Raw genomic sequence first — 24449 nt, forward strand, 5'->3', positions numbered from 1 at the left:
GTCTAGCCTCTCACTGGCAATTATGTTGGCTGTGTAAGTCAATGGTAGGATCACTTAGCATTGATTAGGCGGAGGGAGAGAGCAGTGCAGCGGAGCCGCTCTCTCTATCACACACAGTGCGGACATGTGACTGTAGAGAGAGTATAATCCCATTGGTCTCTCACTGAAGTATGTATTCACAGGAGTGGAAGTCTGTTGTTCAGCGCCGGTCATCTTTAATGATGACTGACATCCTGAACATCTATTGTTTTTGGTGTCGTGTTTTGGTTTGTACAATCAGTCCTGCAGAAAGTCCTCCAATAATGCGTTGGTGGAATTGCCATAAATACAATCGGTGTAGTTTGGAGGCCGGTGCAAACAGTGACTCTTAACACTCTCTTTATAGTCACCCCTGGAAGTCTGACATAAGCTGCCACCTCAGTTTGACAGCTCCCTGCAGCTCTTTGTCTATGTGCCGGGAACAATTCCTTCCCTTTCTTACTCTGAAAGCTGCGAACACCAGCTAAAGCAAAATAGACAACTCCAGGCTGTGTGTGACCTTAACACTTTCTAGTGAATTCACTGCAGTTGGTTGCTGCCTGTGTGGTTTTCTTTGTACTAAATATTGTGTACGATACAATAGCACAATATGATGATCGGTGTATACAACACGGTCACTTTTCTATATTTAGCAGTATACAATGACCAAGGCCTCTGCAGACTTTCTTCCCAAAGCTCACATCCTGGTTATTTAGTCATGGTCATCATGAAACGGTGTGAGTAGTTCTTTCTTCTTTCAGGTATGCATAACACGCACTTCTATTTATGTTTATGACTCCGGCCCTCCACCCTGTATTCATCCATTCCTCTCCTGACATTGCCCTCTCTCGCTCTCTCTCTCTCCAGGTACTCCTGAGAGCCTGGCAGAAAAGGAGCACCAGCTCTCCACAATGATAACCCAGCTGATCAGCCTGCGAGAGCAGCTTCTGGCTGCCCACGACGAACAGAAGAAGCTCGCTGCCTCACAGATGGAGAAACAGAGGCAGCAAATGGAGTTAGCTCGTCAGCAGCAGGAGCAGGTAACTGCTCACTGTTTTCTTTTCCCACTATCACATTATCACTCATTCTTCCTTTGTGTAGCCCTTTTCCCCTCCCCATCATATTATATTTCCAACCCATTCTTTCTTTCCTTATTGTTTAAAACACTTAATCCCCTTCCCCTTTTTAATCTTGTTTACTCTGGTTCCCCTTTCATCTCAATAACAAACCTTATTAAATAGATTCACTCGTCACTTAACTCTCTATTTCATATTACATTTCATGCCTGAAATGTGCCAATAAAATCTCACTCCTTGAAAGGAATTTGGAATAATATTAGATTTAAGAGATGCTATATTCTATATTGCCTCAGATATTTCGGTCATGCTCTCGCGCCCACATTTATGCTGCGTGGTAGGAAAAGTGTTATTATGACTTGTACTAACAAATGCGAGGGAATGTGTGAATTAAACGTTATATTAAACATGGAAATCCTCTATATCTTATAAATCGACTCCTATTAGAACAAGCCTGGCATTAGATTTGCAGCACAAATCAGGCCAATGAGCCATATTGTACAAATCAGCAAATTAGCACAGGCCATGAAGTGTGTTAATATCTTGGAAGAAATAAGGACACAAACTATCCGCACGGGCGACACTTTTATTATCACCAGCCACCCTAATGGCTATGAGTCAATTATCAGCATGGAGTTCACTCAGAGTTTTCACAGCGTACTCTCAGACCTTCCTGTGGTAAATGAAGAGATAGACCATATACCTTGGAGTGATGCATTTGGTCATAGTACACTAATAATACATTAACAGCATTGATTTCTTTTTCAATCAATGATGTTCATTTGCAAACTACCCTCTGCTCTGTAGACATTGCAGCGTGAATGAACAGTGATATAAGATGTTTTATTATTTGATCTTATTTTAAGATGGAGGAATATTAATAAAACGGGAGAGAAACTGAGGGAGAGATGGGGGAGAGAGGGAGAGCAAGAGAGCCCACTGAGAGCTAGAATGTCATCAAGCCATCAAGATACAACACAGTAATTAACTGTTGACACTTGTGAGGAAGCCAGCACAAATTAATCTTGACACATTTGCAGACGGCCGATATCTTACAGTGAACACTTTGTAATTATATTTAAAAATGAAAATTAAATGACACTTAAATCTAGGCTGTCATGCTCAATGAAGTGAGCATGTAGAAAGAGGGAGTGCTGGGACGAGAGACATTGCGGTGTGGCTGCTCGTCACTCAGGGGCAGCGGGGACCTCTGTCACCCGTACTCCTCCGGCAGCAGCTATCTCCTTCATAACCGCACTTGTCTGTCCTGTAAATCATTTATTCTCTTTCTTTTACCACAATTCTTGGCTGTGCGGTTCAGCGCAGTTCATATAGATAGTGTAACGGTTTATTTTTGTCAGATTTTGCAGCAGTCTAGTTGGGAGGATGCATTTTGCAATGCCAAAGTTTCCATATAATACTCTCCAAGTATTCTAGTTCCTCCTCTTCTTTATGTCTGTTTTAGCCGGAATTATTTAATTTAATTTAATTCCTTCGTTTCCCAACCAGATTGCAAGACAACAACAGCAGCTTCTGCAGCAGCAGCACAAAATCAACCTCCTCCAGCAGCAGATCCAGGTCAGTGAATGCATTTCTGTTGGCCCGCTAACACTCAGTAGCTTACACGTCCTACTCTCTGCACACTGATTACTACATTATTTCTGCCTCTCCGGTATAATTAGTCCACCACTGTTGTCACAATAAGCCCAACGTCTGGACTGAATGGCACAGATCAATAAAATTAGACATTAAAGTCAATATCATTGTCACCCTCTGCGTCTAATTTTTTAAAATCTTTATACATTTCTTAGCTCTTCATCTTAAATTTTTTGTGTCACGCTTATATTCAACACTCTCATCAAATGTTAATTGCCTGTTGGTAAGGAGGGGAGGGCTTTAAAATATGGAGGCGAATAATTAGCACATCTTAATGAACAAAAAAAGGGGAAAAGTAACAACAGCTAATGAGTCCTGTTGATGGAGAAGAGCCTGGAGGTGGAGGACATGAAAGAGGCTGGTAAATGCCTCTGAAATGAGTTAGTCCCAGAAGGGCATGTTTTCACACTGCACAAGAGCTACTGAAACCAACATTGTCATCACGCCGCGCGTCTGAATGATACTGTGTTTGTTTTCCTGTTGTTCCAAATTATTTCTGCTGTAATTTCATGTGTTGCTGTAGAGCTATGCACCTCATGCCAGACATTATCACAGTGTTGTGCAGTACAGAGCTGCAGAGTTCCAGTGAAAGACCACCCAGGTAGCACGTAGCTAGATATGGTTTAAGTGTAAAGGGTAAAACAGGGTTGGTCACTGGCAGTGGTCAAGGCTCTGAGCCTGGCTGCCTTTGTGAAGCGAACGTTATCCTGCTGGGTGTGTTTGGTATCAGGCACGTCCGTCTCCATTCACCACCTCCTCCTCCTCCTCCTCCTGTGCTTGTTCTTCCAACTGACAACTCTCCCTATCCTCTCTTTTTATTTTATCTGCACTTCAAACATTCTGTTGCAACTAACTGTCACTACAGCAACAAGCTCAAAGCGTCTCATTGGACATCTCGCTTGTCTGCATTTCTATAAGAATTGTCACCCTTTAGCCCTCCTCTCAAGAGGTCTTTGTGGTATTTTTCCTTAACGTATGGGGGCATCCTCACTGCCTAACACAGTTTGTTCTTACGATACAAAGGCACAAAACAAACTTCTGCCAGGAAAATTATCAGATTAATTGACAGGGCATCAACAGCAACGAGATACTCTTAAGAAGCCACAAGCCTCAACATTTCACTTCAACAGAGGAAAGTCTATTGGAAAAATGATTCCATACTACACTCCACTAACGACGAACACAGAGCATGACACTCTGTGTAGAAAACACTCTAAAGTGAAGTACCTTACACACTGCTAAGGGGCTAATATTACTCATATCATAGAGAGCCCTTTACTTAGGCTCGTTGAGCATAAGGGCACGGCCCTAAAGAATCTCACTTTTGGAGGCCCTTACTTTCATCACAAAGTTATAGGCAAATGGTACCTGAAAATTCCCCTTAATGAATAGTTTTAAGAGAGGCCGAGTGATCAAGTGTGTATGGGAACACACTTCTAAATATGCATTTCAAACACTTGAACAGAGATACAAGCAAAGTCCTTTCTTGCAGAGCCCACTAAGCCAGCTTTTCCCTTGACAAAATCTGCAATGGATCTTCCCTGATAAACTCATCAACAATTAAATAAAAGAATCCCATGTTCAGACCATCTGTTCCACTGCCCAACAGCCTCTCCTGGCTGCACTGGGCGTACACAACCACCAACTGGAATCTCTCTCAATATTAAATAAGTTTCGTGGTGTGCAACATTGTTTATCTGACAGAAAGTTATTTAAAGCAGAAGATGTTCTCTCTCCCTAACCTAGTTCCTCCTCGTGTCCAGTGTGCTGATGGCCACTCCTCTTGAGTGGAGTATCCACAAGAGTAGGAAAAGACAGGGGGCAAGCTACAAAAGCTTTTTTTTTTTTTTTTTTTTTTTGACACTCTGTTTTCATTACTGCTGCCTCTTAAAAATGCCCTGGCCATTTTAATATATAACAGCTTTGACTTAATTAGTTCTGTAAACAAGCTTCCAGCCTGTATGCCACAGACTTTTAGCAAAGTGATAAGCAGTGTTGAGGGATCGAGTTACTCTGCTGTTGGCACGGAGAGCACTAAACTTTATTGGAGACCCTACTGCCATCAAAGTCCTTCTGTTTTGGCTTCAGGGAGTAAACCAAAAGAAAGCCTCTTGTTAGGGTCTCGTATTGATGATGTGACTGACAACGTAGTGGACATTGTAAACAGTCGAACCAATAAAACCGCGGGGACTGCAACTGGAGACTGTTGTTGGCACGTTATGTGTGTGCTTTCAAGGGCTTTCTGCATGCGGGTTGAAGGGAATCTATCACAAGTGTGTGGTTACAGAGGTTTAGTTAGTGAGGTTTGGCACAAGGCAGGATGTAGTTCAATCAAGTTTCCTGTTTGAATAGCCATCTTTCTTTTTATCCGTTCTCATCATTCTTACAAGAGAGGGAGAGAGATTTAGGCTTTGTCCCTCAGGATTACAATGTCACTTGTTTTAAGATAGCAGATGTTTTGATTGAAGTGTTAGGGGCTTATCACAAGTTAAAGCTCAAGGCTTTGTGTGTTTTTCCCTCAGCCTCTTTGTATTCCTTTAGTCCATCCTCGACGCTGAAATCATCTTGGCACTAATTCAATCCCAGGATTAGATTAGCTCTCAAGTTGATTTAGCTGAAAATTTGAAACACCATTTGGGATTTTATAAGACACATGTGACAGCTAAACATATATATTAGCAGAGAATTGGTTTGTCCCATGTGTCCGAGTGTGTGTGTGCGTGTAGGCACTGGGAGGTTACAATAATGAGCGCACAGTTCTGTTTTACTCATTTGTATCGGCTCAGCATCATTCAGGCATTATGTGAGCGCCTTGTCACGGCTTTCTGTTTCATAATCACATCCAGTTTCTCCTGCAAATGTGCAACTACACAGCATCACGCTAATCATAAGACTGTTGTCTTTTTTTTTCTGGCATTTTCTTTCAAATGTATTCTCTTGTAACAGTACACGAGAGAGGGTTAAAATCAAGGTGTCCTGTGAATAAAAGGGAACTCTATGCAGCTCAAGTAACATTACTGTCCATTGTCGTGACGAGCACTCATCCAGCCACGTCACAGGGTTCTTTCCAACCAAACAGTTCTGTGGACTCTAAGATAGTAACTACCCACCTGGGAGCTTCCTGAAAACCACATAAAGCTTTTTTATGACACTGACGTGACATAAAAGCCAACTCACTGTCGGTATAGCAAGATAACTTAGTGATATGTGATATATAGCAACATACAACAACATACAACAGTGTTCCATTTAGGCTCAGTTGAAGTATGAACTTGAGCAGTGAAACTCCATTTCTTGGGATTTGTCCCATTTTTAAGGCTGTTGTTAAGAGTTGTTTGTTATCTTTAACATACACTTACGTCACTAAAAGTTCTCATTATGCTGTGAAGGTACTAGAGCTAAGAAGACCCCAAAAACTGAGTTCTAAGAACTACGATCATTCTCCGTTCCTTTGCTGAAAAGAAAAGTGAATACTTTCTCTGACAGTTTTATGAACTTTGAAAAGTTTGTAAAGCTCCTATGGTAATAACCCCGGTTCATGTGTTTCTCAAGGATGGGTGGTTTGAGATACAAACCATGGTATGACTCTCATGCGCAGGCACAGAGGTGATCGTGTACAGTACACAGGAACACAGGGACCCGTGCACTGATACACACATCAAGAGAATAAATACTGGCTGAAAGGTCAGAGTGAACTTTATCTTCACAAACAGGCTGGAGAAAGCCGAGCGAAACAGATGAAACGGAGGGATACTTTTAATCCAGAACATTTAATTTACATTTTTTATCCATTAAAAACATCATTATATCTTGACATTGTCATCTTTCATTGACGGTGGCATTGATGTGCCAACCCTGAGTACACTGTGAGATCCACAATCTGAGAGATAATCATTTCTATGGAGGACATTTTCAGCAATACTTTTCGTCCACACCTGTGTTTAAGAACTTCTGGTTCTATTTATCTCTCTTTGACCTGTTGTACTCTTTCTACGCATGGCCTGGCTTTAAACTCTAATCTCATTATGTGTACACACACATTATCTATACCTGTACATCCTACCTTTAACCTTATGTTCACAGGGATACACAAACATAATGTGTGTGTGTGTGTCTCTTCCATTTGAAACGGAAAACCAGAGATTAAAAGAGAAAATGCCAGTATATTGTTGTCCACTGCACACTTCAAAGTCTTAGAGGCTTCCTCACATGTGTCTTTAATGGTGTCAAAAAACAGTGGGGGACATTCAGACGTTCAATGCTAAAGGTCCCAAGATTAAAGATGAAATTCAATTACGCAAGCATTTAGCTGCTAAGAATTTATAAGCAGGGAAATCTTGAAGGCATACATGTTATATTTTGAGGTGAATATGCTTCTTCTCTTTGATGAAACACTTGTTTTAACATAGACAAAATTATCTTACATGCTTCTGGTTACTTTCAGTTAATATATCTGAGGAAAAAAGAGCTGTGGTGCAGCGTGGTTAAGTCTGTTGGACATGGATTTTTTGTTTACCTTTGCTACAAGGAAACAAAGAAAAGAGGGAGCTGTGAAAAATGTGTTTTGAGTCTCCAGTGGCTGGAGTTAGCACAAAAACAAATCACTTTATACATTTGGATAACAAACAGTCCATTAATTGCTCCACATGAAACAATAGCATCTATAGAGTTACATGCCGCTTAGAGGCAGATTTGGCATTGATTCCAGCTCTCTGGAAATATGTGTGTTGGCTTGGCAAATCTGGATTTAAGCATTTATTTTTATATGTGCTGCTGCTGACGTGTCATGACAGATGTCAGATAGCTGGCTTGACCAGCATCTATCATCGAGTCATTCTGCAGATTTTCAATAAAATCCGGCTCCTGCTGTAGCCGCGCTAGTCAGAGACTCTTACATTCTTGTTATGATGCCATTCAGATGTAGCTTGGGCTGACTGGGGTCAGGGTCAGGGTCATGGTCCTGTAGCAACACAAATCATCAAGGCCCTGTAAGGTCTTTGGCACTGTTAGACAGTTTCCCACAAATAATTGGCCTCTATTCAGATTCCCATCCACACAAGCCTTGTGTAGCTTTTTAGTACAGATGAAGCATAAACCCTTTGTTTAGTGCTGCTCAAATTGTTATCTAACTAGGTCTGCCAGCATGAACAAAAGTGTTCCATATCATAAATTGCCCTTTAGCGCTACTGCTTGGTAATCTCTTTTATTATTATAAAATAATATGCATGTTATACAGTGCAGTGATTTAATGCTTTGATTCTGTTTGGTTACCAATTTAGAGAAGTAAAAACTACAACATTATTGTAAATATTTAAAATCAATCAGATGAGTTTAAATAAACACAGAGCCGTATGGTAATTTCACAAAAGATAATAGCTCTAATTTGTGTATTCTCAGATGCTTTTGTTGTCTCCCCAGCACAAATGATTTTCTCAGTGTGAGACTCTTATTAATGCACTGGCAAAAAAAAAAAAAAGGAAGCACGAAAATAGACATTGTTAAAGAGAATGTGTAAGTCCCCCAATTAGCACAGCCAGACTGGAACTGTTAGCATGATAATAAGAGAATAATAGAGCAGGGAAATGATAATGTGTGTGCGTTAAAGTGTGGAAGCGTGCGCTGATGTGTGTGGCTGTGTAGATTCTGTGCTGCCAGTTCTTTCCCTCGTGCTGAAGAGCTCGGTGTTAGCCTGCTAGTAGGATTATGTGGGGGCATTAACAGCCTAGTCAGACAGTCTTGGCGCTCACCCAGGGAGGCTCAGTCCAGCATGTTCATCCTCCATTTAAGGAGACTGTTAGCTGATGAAGATGTGCACACGCAAGACTGAAGATAAAAGAAAGCGGTGACCCGACTCATTAGCCCCTGTGATTTAATATATTGACACTTGGATACAAATAATTCCATTTAGTGGACTCTATCGCTGGGGTGGGAGGGATCAATTTAATTAGTTATGAAATGTGACTCCTTGTCAGGAAGCAGAAGAAATGCTGACGTTAAACAAAGTCATGTGCAGTTTAAACAATAAAGCCATCACGGGCCTGTTAAAACTTAATGATGCACAAGAAGGTGTAATAGGCACAACCTCAGCAATGGCAGTGATGGTTTGCAAGTGAAGCTAAGTGGATGCATGGTTGATAACTATTGCCATTTGTAAGTAATTCTTGCTTTCGGAATACAAACAGTAGATAGAACACATAAAAGCTTTGAATAGTCCACCGTGTCTGTGGGTTTTTCTCACACGGCAGAAAAGTACCATCTCTTTATTAACACAAATGCTTTAAAGACCTGAACCAATATCATAGAATCACCATCAACAAATGCAAACTGCGACATCGCCACGCATCACCTGTATCTGGACCGCTAGCACATGTCTGTAGTCTGTATTCCTTATTTAGAAGAGAAAACCGAAAGAGCTAGGACTAGGAGGCTAGAAAGATTCAACATGTGGAATCAGCTGAAAAGCCCCCGTCACTGGCTAGTCTCTGACGAATGGCAACAGTGAAGAGACACTGCCAAGACTGCCCGACACCGGCTAAAGGCTGCGTGTCGTCTTTGTGCGTCATGGCCTTGAGTAATAGGCATTCAGAGCTGCACAAATGTGTACAGAGATGTGAAATTAAAATATATCAAAAGATGGGCCGATCCATCCCAACAACTGCCTTTTCGAATCAGACATATGCTTGCTTAAGCTGTGCCTTTGCTCATGAGGTAGGCGTGTAGACAAACATACATCAATTATTGCTGTAAATTACACAATAAAGCCTAGGATTTGTGTAATTGGCCTTTGTATTCAGACACCTCAGCAGTTTAAGCAGCGATAATTAAGAGGCTCCATCTGAGAGGTGCCACACGAACGGCTGTAATGTGTGAAATCACACCTGAGGGTCTACTCAAAATTAGTCACCTGAGGGGTTTCAAAAGCAGCCCTGGGACAGATTAATTCATGACACAAACTTCCAGCTCTCTGCGTGTTCTCTGAAGTGACAAGAATAATCGACACAAGACGGGGTTAGGGCATACAGGAATGTGAATTTGCCTTTCAAATGAATCATGGTGCTAAATAATCCTGAAAGCTGAACGTCTATTCTCTGCACGCAGCACACATACAATGAATAGAGTACTTTTACATTTTGGTCTGAATTGAATCACAATAAAACACCTGTTTGGAGGTCCACAAACCCTCCCTAGATGAAGGAAAAGCAGCTGTACCCCAACCCTCGGTAGAAAAAATATCAGTTGAGGGAGAACACATCCTCCAGTGAGATGCCGACTTAGTTTCCTCTCCCCCGCTGCATGGGCTGTGTTTTCTCTGCTAATGTTGTGCAAACTGTTTTGTCTTTGCATTGGCTCTGCGCGGCCGTCGTCCTCAGCAGTGGGCACACTCACAGGGAGAAGGAGCTGCATTAATGGACTCTACTGTGCACAGGCAGCCGGCAGCGAGAAAGGGGCGTGTGTTTTCTTAGGGCTGGGGTGGCAAAGCAAAGCATTCAGCCCATGGCTAATGCAAAAAAGGAACTTTTTGTTTTGGGGGGAGCGGAGGAGAGTCCGAGCATTCCCCAACACAACACAATGAATGAGCTATTTTGTCCTCCACAGTTTTTAAATTATACATTTTTTTTAGTCCTTTTTTCCAGAATTCCCCAAATAGCATTTTTTGTTTCCTCTGAAACATTTCCTTAAATTGTATTCCTACCTTTTTAATAGAATTCTGTCAAACAGTAACTGTCATTGTATTACTTGGTTTGACATTTTATGAAATGATTTTGTTTTTTCTAACCCATCATTATGGTGGTATTTGAGAGTGCTTATTGCACTTGTAGTGTATGTCTAATAAAGTTCCCCGACAGGCCGGCACTCTGCTGAAAAACAGAATGGCCTCTGTTGTGTTCTGTTACCCCAGCAGCTGGGAGGTAATAGCGAAGACAGAGAATCGGTCTGTGAAAGGAGTAAAGGGTGGGGAGGGGGCAACATTTGTAGTGAGGACAATTCCATCACACAAATTAGGGGTGGTCTGTTGTTTGACAGTCAGACAAAATACTTCTTCTTTAAAGTTTAAAACTGCAAAAGGAGTTTTCCCTCAAATTTGAAAAACATTTCTAAAAGGGCTTTGCATGTTTAATTTTAAAATATTACACAGGCAACGTCTAAGAGAAGATATTATTTTGCAATTACAAAATACAAAACAGTAAAGAGTGGATCAAGTGTTAATGTGTCTCTGTGTGCAGAGTGTTGAAGATGAGATATTTCAAACCTTAGTGCCAAATTATTCCCTAAGCCTCACATACTTAAATCCTGTATTCCCCCCTCCCACTGCCCTGTTCACATCTCATGGATGTAGCTGGCTATCTGAGCAGCCCGTGTCCAATGTTCTTTTAAACCTCACTTGCCCCACTGCAGTGAGGGTCCGAGGCAAATTCACTTATTCCCCATTTCCATACAGCAAGTGTGTATTTACCGGATAATGATGCCTGCCCACAACAGACTTGTGTTCTTTTTTTTGTCATTAAACATGCTGTTTGAGGGAGACCCCAAGGATTTGGCTAGTTTATCAAGAACCTTAATTACATGGACAGACAAAAAAAGTAAATTAAATTAAAAAAGGATCTTCTCTAAATGCCAGTGACTGCTAAAATATAATATTTTTTTCCAGTTGAAAATAATATGTTTTTTAAGGGTGTAATGAACCATTTGTGCGCGCAATTCGTGCGCACTGTGTCAGCATGCCATGCATTTGATATCATCAAAGAATGATCAGAGAACAGAGAGGTGCAGCATGAAAACGGTCTCTGGCCACATAAACATACACCAATTACAAAGGCTTAAATGGCAACAATTTAATGCTTAACCTTGACATCTGTTTTCGACCAAATCTATTTTTAAGACAGATAAAGACAGATTACATTTCAGCATTCATGCGAGATTTATTCTTGACTTGTCGTTTTTAAATGTGATTGTTTTACTTGGTTGAATCTGCTCATTTTATTTCTTTGTGTAACACTTGAGGTCAAGCTTTTATTATTCTTCCTCCAGCATTTATTGCTGAAACTACATGGCATTCAAGCAGTTTTAGAAATACTTTATAGGCCAGGCAGTGTCTTTTAGCAAACAGTCTTCTTTAGCCAGGATTCCAAGGAAATCAAGTAGGAGGCATGAGGTGGAGGAGGGCTCGAGTAGAGGGATTTGGGGTGGGGTGTGTTAGGCGGGTCAGAGTGTTGGAATACCCTGCGTTCAAGCTCCCGTCGACTTAATGTAGACATATTGGAATGGCTGTTGTCCAAGAAGGCTTGTTGTACTGTGTAAGGAATTAGTGAAACCAAAAGTCACCACTGGTTAGTCCCTCTGGATGGCCTGACCTCCCTCAAATGTCTGGATTTGCTGCATTTCATCCCAAATAGCACTCGGAGTAACACACACAGATGTGACTGATGTGCGCCGTCACACTGAAAACCAAGCAAGCAGGGCCTAATGCTGCACCCCGGCTAAAATATTATGTCGTGCACTGTCTGTCTTTGATAGCAGCAGGTCACGGTGCTGTACAAGGATTTCAGAACTGTGAAGGAAGTGAGGAGGAAAGGTCAGAAACTTGATCAGGACAAGGGCCTTTTGTTGGTGACCCGAAGCTCTCCAGTGTATTTACCCTGCCCATTCTAATTTCCAGAGCAGACGAGCAGGAATAATGTGCTTCAGTCGCGTGGGTGGTAATATGGAGACCCTCATTCAAAGGCAGAAGTCTGGAGCTTCAAAGTCTGGTTCAGATTTATTGATCTATTTGTCTGATTACCATTAGTTACAGACAAATCCAAACACCATTGCATCTCTGTTCGATCAATGTGTGTGTCTGCGATGTGATGTAACTGTTCGGTGTACAGCAGTCAGTGACCAGTAGCATACGAGTAACATGTGCTCAAAGGACCTTTGATTGTTTCATAGGGGAAAAAATCCTGAAGCAGAAGCGTTTCCAGTGAGTGATTTTCCTCCTGGTTAGGCTGCAGTACAGTGTACACCCAGCGGGCTGTGTACACAGTGGCGGGTGTTAAACATATCCTGCTGTCTAGTGTCAGTTTTACTGTGAGTGCTGCTGTTGGGATGTAGCCAGACTTGCCAACTAGCTCAAGATCACTTTTCCTTTAAATGAATCACAAAAGGTGATTTTTACTCGCAGGCGTTTGGTGTGCGGCTCAGTGGGGAGCAGTGGAAACAAAGTGTGAACCATCGTTCGTACAGCAACAGCTGGAGTCTATCCTCCTTGGGTGAAATTACAGAACCCCTCCTACAGAAAATGTGAAAAAGAAGATTAGTGAGGGCTGCGGATCTGACAGCAACTAAAGTGTGGAAGTAATTTTATTAAAATTAGATGTCAGTGAAATGTGAATCCTCCTCTAAATGATTACTGGTGATTGTGATCTTTTCCTAATGGGAAAGGCGTCAATTATAATCTAAATGATTTTTCCCGAATTCTGAGTCATCGCCAAGAACTCCTCCGATTTTTTTGTGGCCGTATTGTTGTCTGTATTTTCATAAAATACTTGAAGTGGTTTTACTTTTAACAAGTCTCCTCATGGCAAATGAATGCAGATTATATCCAAGATAAGGATCTGTTTGAGAGGTGTGTTAAAAGGTGTCAAGTAGCAATTAATCAGAATGGAAGATCCAGGATCTCACAGGTCCTTTCAAGCTAATAACCATGAACCGTGGTGACAAGATAGTCTTTTTTTGCCCTTTTTGTTTTTTAATCTTTTTAATACGGGCAGAATCTGACAGTAAAAAAAAAATTTAAAAATCCTCACAGTTTCCTTCACATAGTGCATTTTGGTCTAGAGTGAGTTGAAAACATGAGTGTGTATCAGCGCATGGGAGTGTAAAAGGGTTCAGAGGAAAAGCCAGCAGGAGATTCTGAGGCCTCCTGGGTGCTTTGTAGAGGCTCTAACAGACAGTGAGGAGCATGGGTGTTGACAGGGTCCCAAGTGAGTGCTGTTATGCGCTGTACATCTCCATTTGCTCCAAGTGTTTTGGAGCTGCATGCGTGAGTGTAGTAGGTGGATGCGTACTGGTCTTTACAAACAACACCACTCATTTTTATTGGCACTTATACATTATAACCTGAACCTAGCTCTGAAGAAATATATTTCTAAATGCTGCTTCTTAGAATTAAAAGCGCATCTTTCATTTAAAACATGTGCAATCTGTATTTTATTACAAGTAATTATGTGATGCGCAGTAAAAAGAAAATGAATCAGGCATATGGAGAAAGTATATCTTGCATGTATTAATGCAGCATAAAATTAATTGGATATGTACACTTGTACGTGTGTATGTTGTGTGCGATGAGATTTAAACGGGGTGCCTTCAAGTCTTCCCTGTCTTTTACACCTGGTGTATTTACAGATCAGACATGTGAGCTGTCTGGTTCGCCCTCTGCAGCCTGACCGCAGGATGGTTTCCTGTTATATACCACCGTGCAGTCTGTTGCGCTAGTGTTTCTTGTTTAACTTACTCACGTTAACATTTATTTTCTCAGATGAACGATAGGTTAAGGTTGCAAATATGAAAATAATAGGACAAATGTGAGACCAAGCAACATTTTGCAAAAAGAACAAAATTGTCCCTGGAATTTCTCCTTGCTTATACGGGGCTCTATCATAATGTGGTCTGCGTATTGTGCGCTACTCGCAGCGGAACTGCAAGTTGGTTCTATTTATCAAACACCAGCATCTCCTTGAGAGGGAAACAGATTGCATGCTGGCCTGCTACAGACTTCATCAGGTCATCTGAATTGATGATACATGTTGCAAGGCGGTCGAGTTCCCCCGGAAACCTCTGTTGGAGCGCGTGCTGGCAGAGACGGGGGCCTCAGCCAAGTCTGTCTGACTGATCACTACAGATGCTCCTCTTCAAGTATTCCCGAGTCAGATCCTTAGTGCTGGGTCTTAAGGGACAAACAATAGCACCTGTTCCTCATAAGATAGCCCATTCATGTATCTTTAATGAAGCCTGGGGGCAGATGGTGTGAAATGACATTATCCAGTACTTAGCAGTGCTAAGACAAAGGAAGAGCAGTGCCAGCACAACAATGCTGCTGTATTTATGAGGAGAAGGGAGGACGCTGCCCGAGTGCCCCACTCACATCTGCTCCACTTCATTCTCAGACTCCTCAATATCATCTTGGCAATAGAAATATCCTGGGCACGCAGCCCATACATAGATGAACTTGAGGGTAACTCTTAAAGGGAGGGGGTTGGGTTTGTAGTAACAGAGTGAGAGAGGGAGCCACGCATCCACACACACACTTTCTTTCTGTCTCTATATGTTTTAAATACACTTTTTAAAATGTTTTCTTCTGCTTTACTTTAACAGTCAATTTCAAAAATAAGGAAAAGGGGACTTGTGAAAATGCACCTTGAAGCTCCTCAAAATTTGATGTGCCTTTCTCTGACATTAGCTGTTGTAAATTAAACTTTAATGCGTGGAGCTCATAACTGCAAATCGCAGCAATTCAAACTCAGTGCACTTATTTCCCCTTCAACGCACATTTCTCCCTCTTTCTTGCCATGATGAATGTTGTATATTCTGCTCAATATTTTAGAATAATAATGGTAATAAAAGCTGATATCCCAGACGAAATTATATTTAATTTACATTTAGAGCTTATCATTTAGTGTTGCTGGAGATAAATACCTCCTCATATCGGATGCCTTGTGCTGTTGTTTCGTAGCGTATGCTGTGGTGTATATCGCTTAATTCACTTACACTGACTATTCTTTCATCCTTTCTTAGATAATTAAATGGAATAAAATTGAGGAAATGTGTGAATACTATTTAATTTGAATTTGCACGTACAGCAAACTTGCAAAGACCTCTTGACTTTGGAGAGTATGCAACTCCTAATTTCCAAGCAAGAGGAGATGCGGAGTGAGACGAGAATAATTTAACAATAAAAGTAAAAAATATTCACTTCTGAAAACAGAGATGTGTTTTATTCATGGAACATTCATTTATTGAAAACCAAAATTAATTCATTTTTTTATTTCTTGCTGATGCATATTAGCTAATGCGTAGCAAAAAAAAAAACAAAAAAAAAAACGGAGCATGTAACACATCTGTAACACACTTAAAGGGATCGGGACTTGAGGGAGCCCTTTTTCTGCCTTGTGACTACCGCACATTCAGCAACAGACTCCATCTGTTTTAACAGTCCAAATATACAGACAGAGAAAAGCTGTGTTCCCCTGTGTCCCCCCGCCTGTCACTGGCCCTACCTCATGTTGTGACATTAATTATTGTGTTTTTCCATATGTTCCATACATGCAAGGCCAAGCTCCATCTTTCATCCGTTCAGTCTGGAAACTTGGAACGCAGGTCCCTATAAAGCAATGTTTTATTTAAGGACATTTGTCGCAGTCTCCTTGGCCATTTATTTTTCTCCAGGACCAGCATATTTACAGAATTACTTTTTGAAGAATTACATACTTTTCTATTCTTCTATAATGCACTTTCTGCACTTGCACTTCTGTAAAAGCTCAGTAGACATAAAATGGTTCTATTTATTTAGTTTTCAGTCTAGCTTTGCACCTCTGGACAGATCAATAAAGTTGTTTTAAGTAGGTTTAGCACGATAGCTATGAGAGAAACTGGGTGCAAATACTCCTGTAAAAAGTCTACAGGGGAAGCAGCGCAGGCTGAAAAGTGGAGCTCATAGCAGACCTCAGCCAGAACATGGGACAGGTTGATTTCATGCCCCAATGCAGCGGCAGTAATTGCACCCAGGCCCGTTTTATTGCAAGTTGATTTTTAGGAGGGATGAATGGAGAAACATTCAGTAAAGTGTTTATTTTGGGGGATGACCTTTATTAACCCATTTTCCAGGCAGGTTCCCCTGAGGTGATCTGGCTCAGTGCTAGATTAACCCACACAGGCCCGTGGTAGCTGAGCTGCTCCCTATCATGGAGTTTCAGGAAGCCGAGAATGACAGTAAAATTGGACTTGCAACATGTGTGCAAACCCCCACACATCACTTTGGAGACATGAGCTACTCACCCACCCTTGACACACAGATGCAGGGAGTTTGTGCTGATATTCCCAGTAGGCAAGTCAGCAACAGGATGGATGGTGAAAGTTAATATGTGAGTGGAACACAGAGAATGAAATTAAAATGAAATGCGGCAAGCACTTTTGACATATTTTTTTTTTTCCATGCTGAAAATAAATTACTAGATTGTCTTTTAGCTTTTATTATCTAAATAAATGTTCATCCTAGATTAAGTGAGTAATTGATATTCTCTTGAGTTGAGTGTGTGTGTTCATGCATCTACATGCTGATCAGTTCTGTCTCTGCACCTGTGTAATACATTCAGCAATCCTCTTGCTGACATGTTTTATCTGCTGCAATAGCCCGGATGATGGTGAAGGCTTCTTTCAGCACATACAGTACTTCTCCACAGAAGCAATACAAACCTGCTGTGCTTCTCTGCTTTCTGTCCTGCATGTCACTTCCTCTAACTGATGCTGGAACAATGTGCGTATGCGGAGCCTTTGATGTACCGAGGTGAAATTGTGGTTTGGATTAAGAACAGGCGTAGCTCGGCCAGGTATTGTGTGAGCACACGAGGGCCGTCATTGCCGCAGAGCCCCCTGTCAGCACGCGTTAGGAAGAGCTGTGATCTGGCCTCCCCCTGAGTGGGCTCTGTGTTTCTGTGTACCATGCCTACGCTTAGGCCTCTCTCTGATCTCTGCTCCCTATCTGTTCAGCAGGTCCAGGGTCACATGCCTCCGCTTATGATCCCCATTTTTCCACACGACCAACGCACTCTAGCAGCAGCAGCTGCCGCCCAGCAAGGCTTTCTCTTCCCTCCGGGAATGTCTTACAAGCCAGGTATGCTTGCAAACGAAGTGTTTGTATCCCTTCTTTCTCCCAGCTTGCTATTTCTTTCTCCCTTGCACGTCTATAGGTAATTGCATATTTTGCTTTAAAATGGTTTAAACTTGCATAATAAATGTAAAGCAACAAATAAATGCTTTTGAGGCTCTTGGCATGCTCTGCTCTGTCTGGACCTGGATTTGAGACCAAGGCCTGGGAATGTTCTGGTCCACGTGAAACAATAGATATGGGTTGAGAGGTGGAGGAATGTAAACATGTTGTCAACCTGAAACTGAATGAATATTTCAAGGGTACGGTGGCAGTAATCGTTTATCAAGTATATCTGTTACAGATCCAATAACAAAGGAAATGGGCCCTGCATGGAAAACCGTTCATACAAATCAGCTCCCCTATTACACTTTCACAAAATTACGCCTTGTGATTATGGAATTGCACAATTATAAATCAATTATAAGGTGCATCGCTTTTGGATAAAGTAAGAACAAGATTTCCTGCACATATTCGTTTCATTGCTTGTAACAGCATGTCTCTCCCTTTCTCTTTGGGATCAAGTCAAAAAGAAACTCAGCCACCTTCAAAATAAAAAAAAGAGTTAAAAAGAAAAAGATTGTTGCAACATGTTGACTAATACCCTGCCAAAGCAGTAACCTTGTAAAACAAAAAGATCCAAGGCCTAAAATGTTCCTTGCTTCTTAGTCCATAATCCCTACTTTGGTCTCTGCCATTTTTACACGCGTCTATCAGTTGCTTAATCAAATGAAACTAAACGTGTCAACAAAAGAAAACAGAAATAAATCCTAATTTCACCTTAACTTGTGCAAATACAATGGGAGAGTGTTATGTTGATAAAAATCTCACTGTCAAGATTTATGAGTCTGGTCAAAGGAAAGCTTGTGTCGGGTGTAAAACAATACCAGAACAAGGAAGAGGACTGAAAACAAACAAACAAAAAAAAAAACACTGGGAAGTCTGAGGTTTGCAACAGAACATTAAAAGGTGGTAGTGCAGTTAATGAATTAACTATAAAACCACAGGAATGAAAAAGAAAGTCAGCTATTTTGGAACTATGGAGCCATGACAGCTTAAACAAAGTGCCTGAGGGGGAGTCTTTTACCAGTGTGCTTTTTGCAATAGGTTTGACACGGAAAATGTTTTAGTTCAAATAACAAGAGCTATTATGGAATCATGGTCAGGGGTCACAATGTGTATGGGTCTTGCATAATTCATGAGTTCCCGACGAAATAGCAAAAGGGGGGCTGAAAATGAGTCTTGCAGTCAGGAGAGGTATTTTCAAAGCCGTTATTATTTCTCCCCATCCGACACAATATACACAATATACCCAGAGAGTACAATGTTATCATCCCCACCTGCAGCGTGTACAGGATGCGGCCTTGTCCTTTCTCCGTGAAGTGAGTAGCCAAGCATTCACTTCCAAGACTAAGGCACACTAATCTGATGTTATCATTATGAGACAACTCCCAGGGACCACTGCTTATGACCCCCAACCCTGTGGTGCTCACATGGCAACAGAGTCATTCTGGCACCGTGGTGGTAAGTCATCACCCCATCCGCTGGCTGTGCTCAATGGCCTGGTGTTGCATGGTAGACAAGCACAGTCATAGAAACACCAAGTCATCTTTTAAACAAATAGATAAAAGTTGGACTTACCAGTCTTTTTGCACTGTTTACACAGGCAGTCCAAAGTGCCACTAATGGCCCTACAGAATGACCCCATAGTCTTTAGGTTCTCTGCTCGTCTTCCTCATTGACATCCTGCAGATAGTTGATAGTTTGTTGGTGCTATTTTACTTTATTAGTTGTCACATTTGTTACTTAGGTCATTTTAGCAGGATAACAGAGTTTTCTTCTTAATATACTGTAAATGAATTAAATTTGGTTGTTTAAGCATTTGGCCTGGTCAGATCTACTTGACAATAATCTCGTAAAAACATAAAATTGCATTCATTTACTTTCATGCAAGCCCGTTTTACTGTGTCCAACTTCAATAATTAAACAAATAAAATAACGGTTAAAATAGCTTTTTCGACCCAGGCTCTGGTCATGGAACCAAAAGAACTAAAATGTTTCACCAGTGAGTGACGCTGACCTGGCACGGCGCCCATTCTGCAGGAGCCTGGTGCCTTGACGCAGACCGTGTGCACCCAAGACCCAGACCTCGGAGCCCGAGACCCCCCCAGCAGTTGCAGTTTAGCACATGACCCTCCCCAGGTTTCACATGACATCTAAAGACATCCAGCCATTTATTATCCCCTAATGCTACGTCACAGGCTGCACAGAGCAAAGGAGACAGGGAGAAAGCGATACCAAAAAAGAGGAGGTGTAGAAATAACCACAGTGCACCGCCGTACATCCAACCTAGCACTATTTGAAACCACTTCTGCTGTGTGATTTTATTTGCTACTAAATGGGGATTGAATTTCCATGGCCTGTATCACATTGTGCTGTGCTGTACAAGATTGCGAAGTGAGGCGAGCAGACGAGGGCAAAGTGAAAGAGAAGGTATATACATTTAGCTTGTCTGTGGCTTAATGGCTCCATATGTTTGTGAGGAGAAGTGACAGGCAGAAGTGGGGTCTGACCGAAGGCCAACTACCCCTCCCCACTCCCACTGTGCACCCCACCTCCTCTCCTTTAGACACATGCCTCAAACCAACCTCCCCTCTTATGAATGTGTACTGCCCTGTCTCGCTGGGGATGTCTCAACACACTAGGTTGAGTGTGTGAAAGCTTCGGCACCCCCATGGATATCACTCATACTGCAGCCGTTTTTATATCCCAGCCTGACAAACGTGCTGATGGCAGGCCAACAGCAGCGAATAGTAATGAATAGTGCAGCTATTTGGAGACCAATTCTTCTTTGCTTAATCACAGGGATGTGTGAGATAAGAATATGTGTTTTTTTTTACCCTTGTTATTGTGACTGCACACTTGTTCCAACCAGTTTGCATACAAGTGTTCTCGCTGTGCTGCCAAAGCTATCACTCAGAAATAAACAATGTTGTCTTGAACAATAGCCAGACATGTCTACAGCTGTATGAACTGCCTGAGAGAACATGCTGGTCCCTTTACATAACCGCTAACTGAATACCATGGCAGATATTTAACATCTAATCAGAACACAAACGCTCACACGCACACACAAATAAATCTTAAAAGAACGTCTAACTTGTTTAAGTGTAAAGTAGTTACTGTTGTCATGGTATTTTCCTGCGGAGTAAGGAAGGAATGGCGCAGAACGTTCCTAACTAATCCTCCTCTAGTCAAACCACCTTAGCCTTTTGTTAATGCAGATGTTTGGGCTTGAAGCCGAGGGCTCGTTGCAATGTGCCACATTGCTGTGGCAAAAGTAGTGGAGGGCTGAGAATCCGTGTTGGCACTTGCCTGGTCGCTGTGGGCCGGCTCATTGTCTGAACCTGTATGCATTGTTGTATCTCTCTCTCTCTCTCCCTCTCTGACAGGTGATAACTACCCGGTGCAGTTCATTCCATCCACAATGGCAGCTGCAGCAGCGTCAGGACTCAGCCCCCTCCAGCTTCAGGTATGTACAGTACTATGACAAAGAATGCTAGGGACGCTCGCCAAGCTCAGGGCAAAAAGGATGGCTAAGCAGCTGTACGCTAAGTAATGAGCTGCACACTAAATAATCCTGGAGGCCCCCAGCTCACACACACTTATCACCTTACATATGTAATTTATCCCATTTTATAGAGGATTTATCCCCACTAGCTCTGCCAGACAGAGGAGCTAGGAAGATAATAGTTATTAGAGAGAATGAGAATCACTTTGGCCGCCTTAATCGCCTGCCAGTGAATTTATCAGAAGACAATTGACTGTGTAAGAATCTCCTTCTTATTGCTTTTATCCAAAAGACCCACTGTACTATTTATCTCCGTGAGGAAAACAATTAGGAAGAACGAATGGAGGGAAATCGGGGTAATTTGAATGAGAGCGTAATAAAAAATGACTCATGTTAAAGTATAACACAAAGTGAGGCTGAGTAGGGCTTTGGAGGCACAGCAAATGTTGAGAAAGGCTCTACGCCCTGCAGGCTCCTCCAGGATTTTTCTCACACGGCATTAAAAAGAGCTGAACCTAGGTCAGGGCTTAACCTGAGGCCATAATGTTTAATGTAGATAATTATCTGCATACTATCCTCAAAACTGTTACTGTTATAAATACTATCATTTCCAAGGGGCATCTCTGAGCCCATGTATGATTTTGTTTCCAAATTGGTGATAATGATTGCCCTGGTAACTTTTTACTGACTTTTATTTGCATAAAAATACACAAAGGCAATATGAAAAACAAGTCATATGTATTTGAGCAGCTCTATTGCCTCTGTAATTATCAGTTTCCTTTGCGGTTCTGCACAGCTTTCGCCTGTTTGAAGCTACAAATCAACACTGTTATTTTGTAACAAAAGAAGCAAACTAAGAATTAAAAAGTAAAAAGTGGCCACCGCTGCTGTGCAAACAACATCACAGAGCAACTACGTAGCTGCAACATGTGATGCTAAACAGGTCTGACAAAATTAAGTAAGAGGCTTCAAGAAACTCTTTGCGCGCTGATATATGTGGCATTTGTCCTTCGGAGGCTACCACTGTCAGTGTTAACGAGCCTTGGCAAGTTCTAACAATGCATGCAGCTGGCTCCGAGCTGTGCGTCATTATGCAGCCATGAGAAGAGCTATCAGAAGCATGCAAGGTGTTAAATGGGTCCGCTCATGTTTAAAGGCTTGTGTCTGGAAGAATGAAATATGGAGGCTGCTTTTGAGAATATGTTTCTGGAGTGAACAGGCGACGCTCAGTTTGTGTATCATAGTGAAGTTCATTGCAAAGGAGTGTCAGTTCAGACAGGCATGCTCAGTCTATTTATAGGGGTGCATGAGGTCAGAAGAGACAGTCATATATCTGAAGGTTGGGGTGAGAAGGAGAGACGGGTCTAGAATCATTAATTCTGATTATGTATCTAACCCTGGGAACGGGCAAAAACAGTGCCTCCAAGACCATGACTTGGCTGACCTTTACAGAACACAGTAAACAAAAAGAGGTGCATTTTCCATTAATTGAAGTCTGTCAGCCTGTCACATATTCCGCCTGCTGGCTGCTATTTACCCTGCATAGAGATTCCCCTTAAAACAGTAAGGCAAGTCAAACATGCCCTTTTCTACATAGCTGGGATCAACAAACCATGTGACTGCCACCACTTCCTCTACAAAGCACTGGGAGCCTGCTATGATTAAAAACATCATATCAAGCCAGACATGGAATTAAGTTAGAGTTGTTTCCTCTCTTTTAGAGCAATAATAGCGCCAGCACCCTTGGTTCTTTTTTCATATAGGAACACACACTCAAATGCAGCCACGTTTTTGAGAGCAAGAACTTACGAGCATAAAAGAAACAAAAAAATATATATAGGTATTCTAATAAACAACGACTAAGCGCAACAAAATAAGGGGACACTTTGGCTTGAGTTTGGTGCTGTGAAATGCCAGTGGCAGCTACAATGAAATGAACGCTTTATGTTCAACGTTATGGTGCAGTTTAATGCAACTGTATTATTTGGAATGAAATCTTAGTCGGTACTTATTTGGTACAGAGTTTGTCAAGCACAATTCTCCATTAACCCATTGAACTGTCTTGCAGTGTTCTAGTTTTCACCTCCCAGCCCATTGTTTATCTTCTTCATGCACACACACACGCACGCACACACACGGACACAAAATCCCACACACGTATGGCTGAATAAGCTGCCCCCCTCAATTAAAATATCTCTCCCTGTCAGCTGCATGGCAAGGTATAATTTTCACCAATTTACTCAGTTTAGATTGTGCAATATATGAACCTTAAAAAATTATCTTATTGGTAGAATTAATTCCCACAATGCTGCAGACGTAATGTGATCAGCCATCCAGCCAGAGGGGCTAGCCGCTCCGTCAGTCTTAATGTTGGGCACGCAGCCTCTTCACAATCTCCTCTGTCATAACAGTCTGGGATCCTCCTCCATTCACCCGCCCTTTCTCTCTAAGAGAAGAAAACCCAACAAGGTAACAAAGGCTTAGAGCTGATGGATGTAAATGAATCTTCCAGGATGCGTTTCAGTGTTGGGAGACTGTAATTTGCTTGTCAATACAGGGTGGTAGCATCACTCTGCTGGCTGGCAGTCTCCAAGTGGCTGTCACCAGGCATTGCTGTACCACAGGGCAATTTCACTCAATGTTTCCCTGACAGATTGGCTCTGGTCCGCAACTCACAGGAGAGGAGGCGGGTAAACTATCCCAGCGCGACATGCCCCTCTTCATTAGTGCCCACACAGAGCCAGGATGAGCCCAAGACCAGCAGGAAACAATGGCTCCATCCCCCGCCTGTCCTTCACTGATTACAACTGACATGTCTCACCTTACAGAGGAAATTGTGCTCAGATTGTACCCCAATCTGTCCCGACACCTACTATATTCAATTGAGGGAAGAGACAAGAAGAGAATTTCCCTAATTCCACAAAAGAATTTTCCATTTGGGGTAGAATTTAATTTGCTGTTCCTTGCAACAGTTACCAAGTGAAAACCGGTTTCCTTAAGGAGTATATGAAGTTAATACATGGCACACGTCTTTTTTATAAACCCCTTGAACAGTAGGACAAGCTTTGAGAAGAAGTCTTTTTTTATGGAAGCAGACTTTGGAGTTTAAGCCATTTTAAAAAAAGCATTAGTGGATAAAACAGAACATCTGGGTTCTCTGTATGTAGTATCACTGTTGGACTAAATAAATAGATACCCTCTGCTTTCACTCAGTCAAAGCTCCATT

The 24449-nt window shown here is 41.9% G+C and overlaps 1 protein-coding gene across 2 annotated transcripts in view; it reads left to right on the forward strand.

Moving 5' to 3' along the window:
• The first annotated feature begins 632 nt into the window (after positions 1-632).
• sox6 (SRY-box transcription factor 6) overlaps positions 633-24449 on the forward strand; it is a 50108-nt gene continuing 26291 nt past the window's right edge. For both annotated transcript variants that reach the window (XM_084541644.1, XM_084541645.1), the window contains exons 1-4: positions 633-1058; positions 2604-2672; positions 17499-17619; positions 21105-21184. In XM_084541644.1, coding sequence (XP_084397770.1) covers positions 930-1058; positions 2604-2672; positions 17499-17619; positions 21105-21184 — 399 coding nt within the window. In that variant the 5' untranslated portion in view covers positions 633-929. The remainder of the gene's footprint in view (positions 1059-2603; positions 2673-17498; positions 17620-21104; positions 21185-24449) is intronic.

This window comes from Chelon labrosus (assembly GCF_963514085.1).
Source record: "Chelon labrosus genome assembly, chromosome: 3".
Lineage (NCBI taxonomy): Eukaryota > Metazoa > Chordata > Actinopteri > Mugiliformes > Mugilidae > Chelon > Chelon labrosus.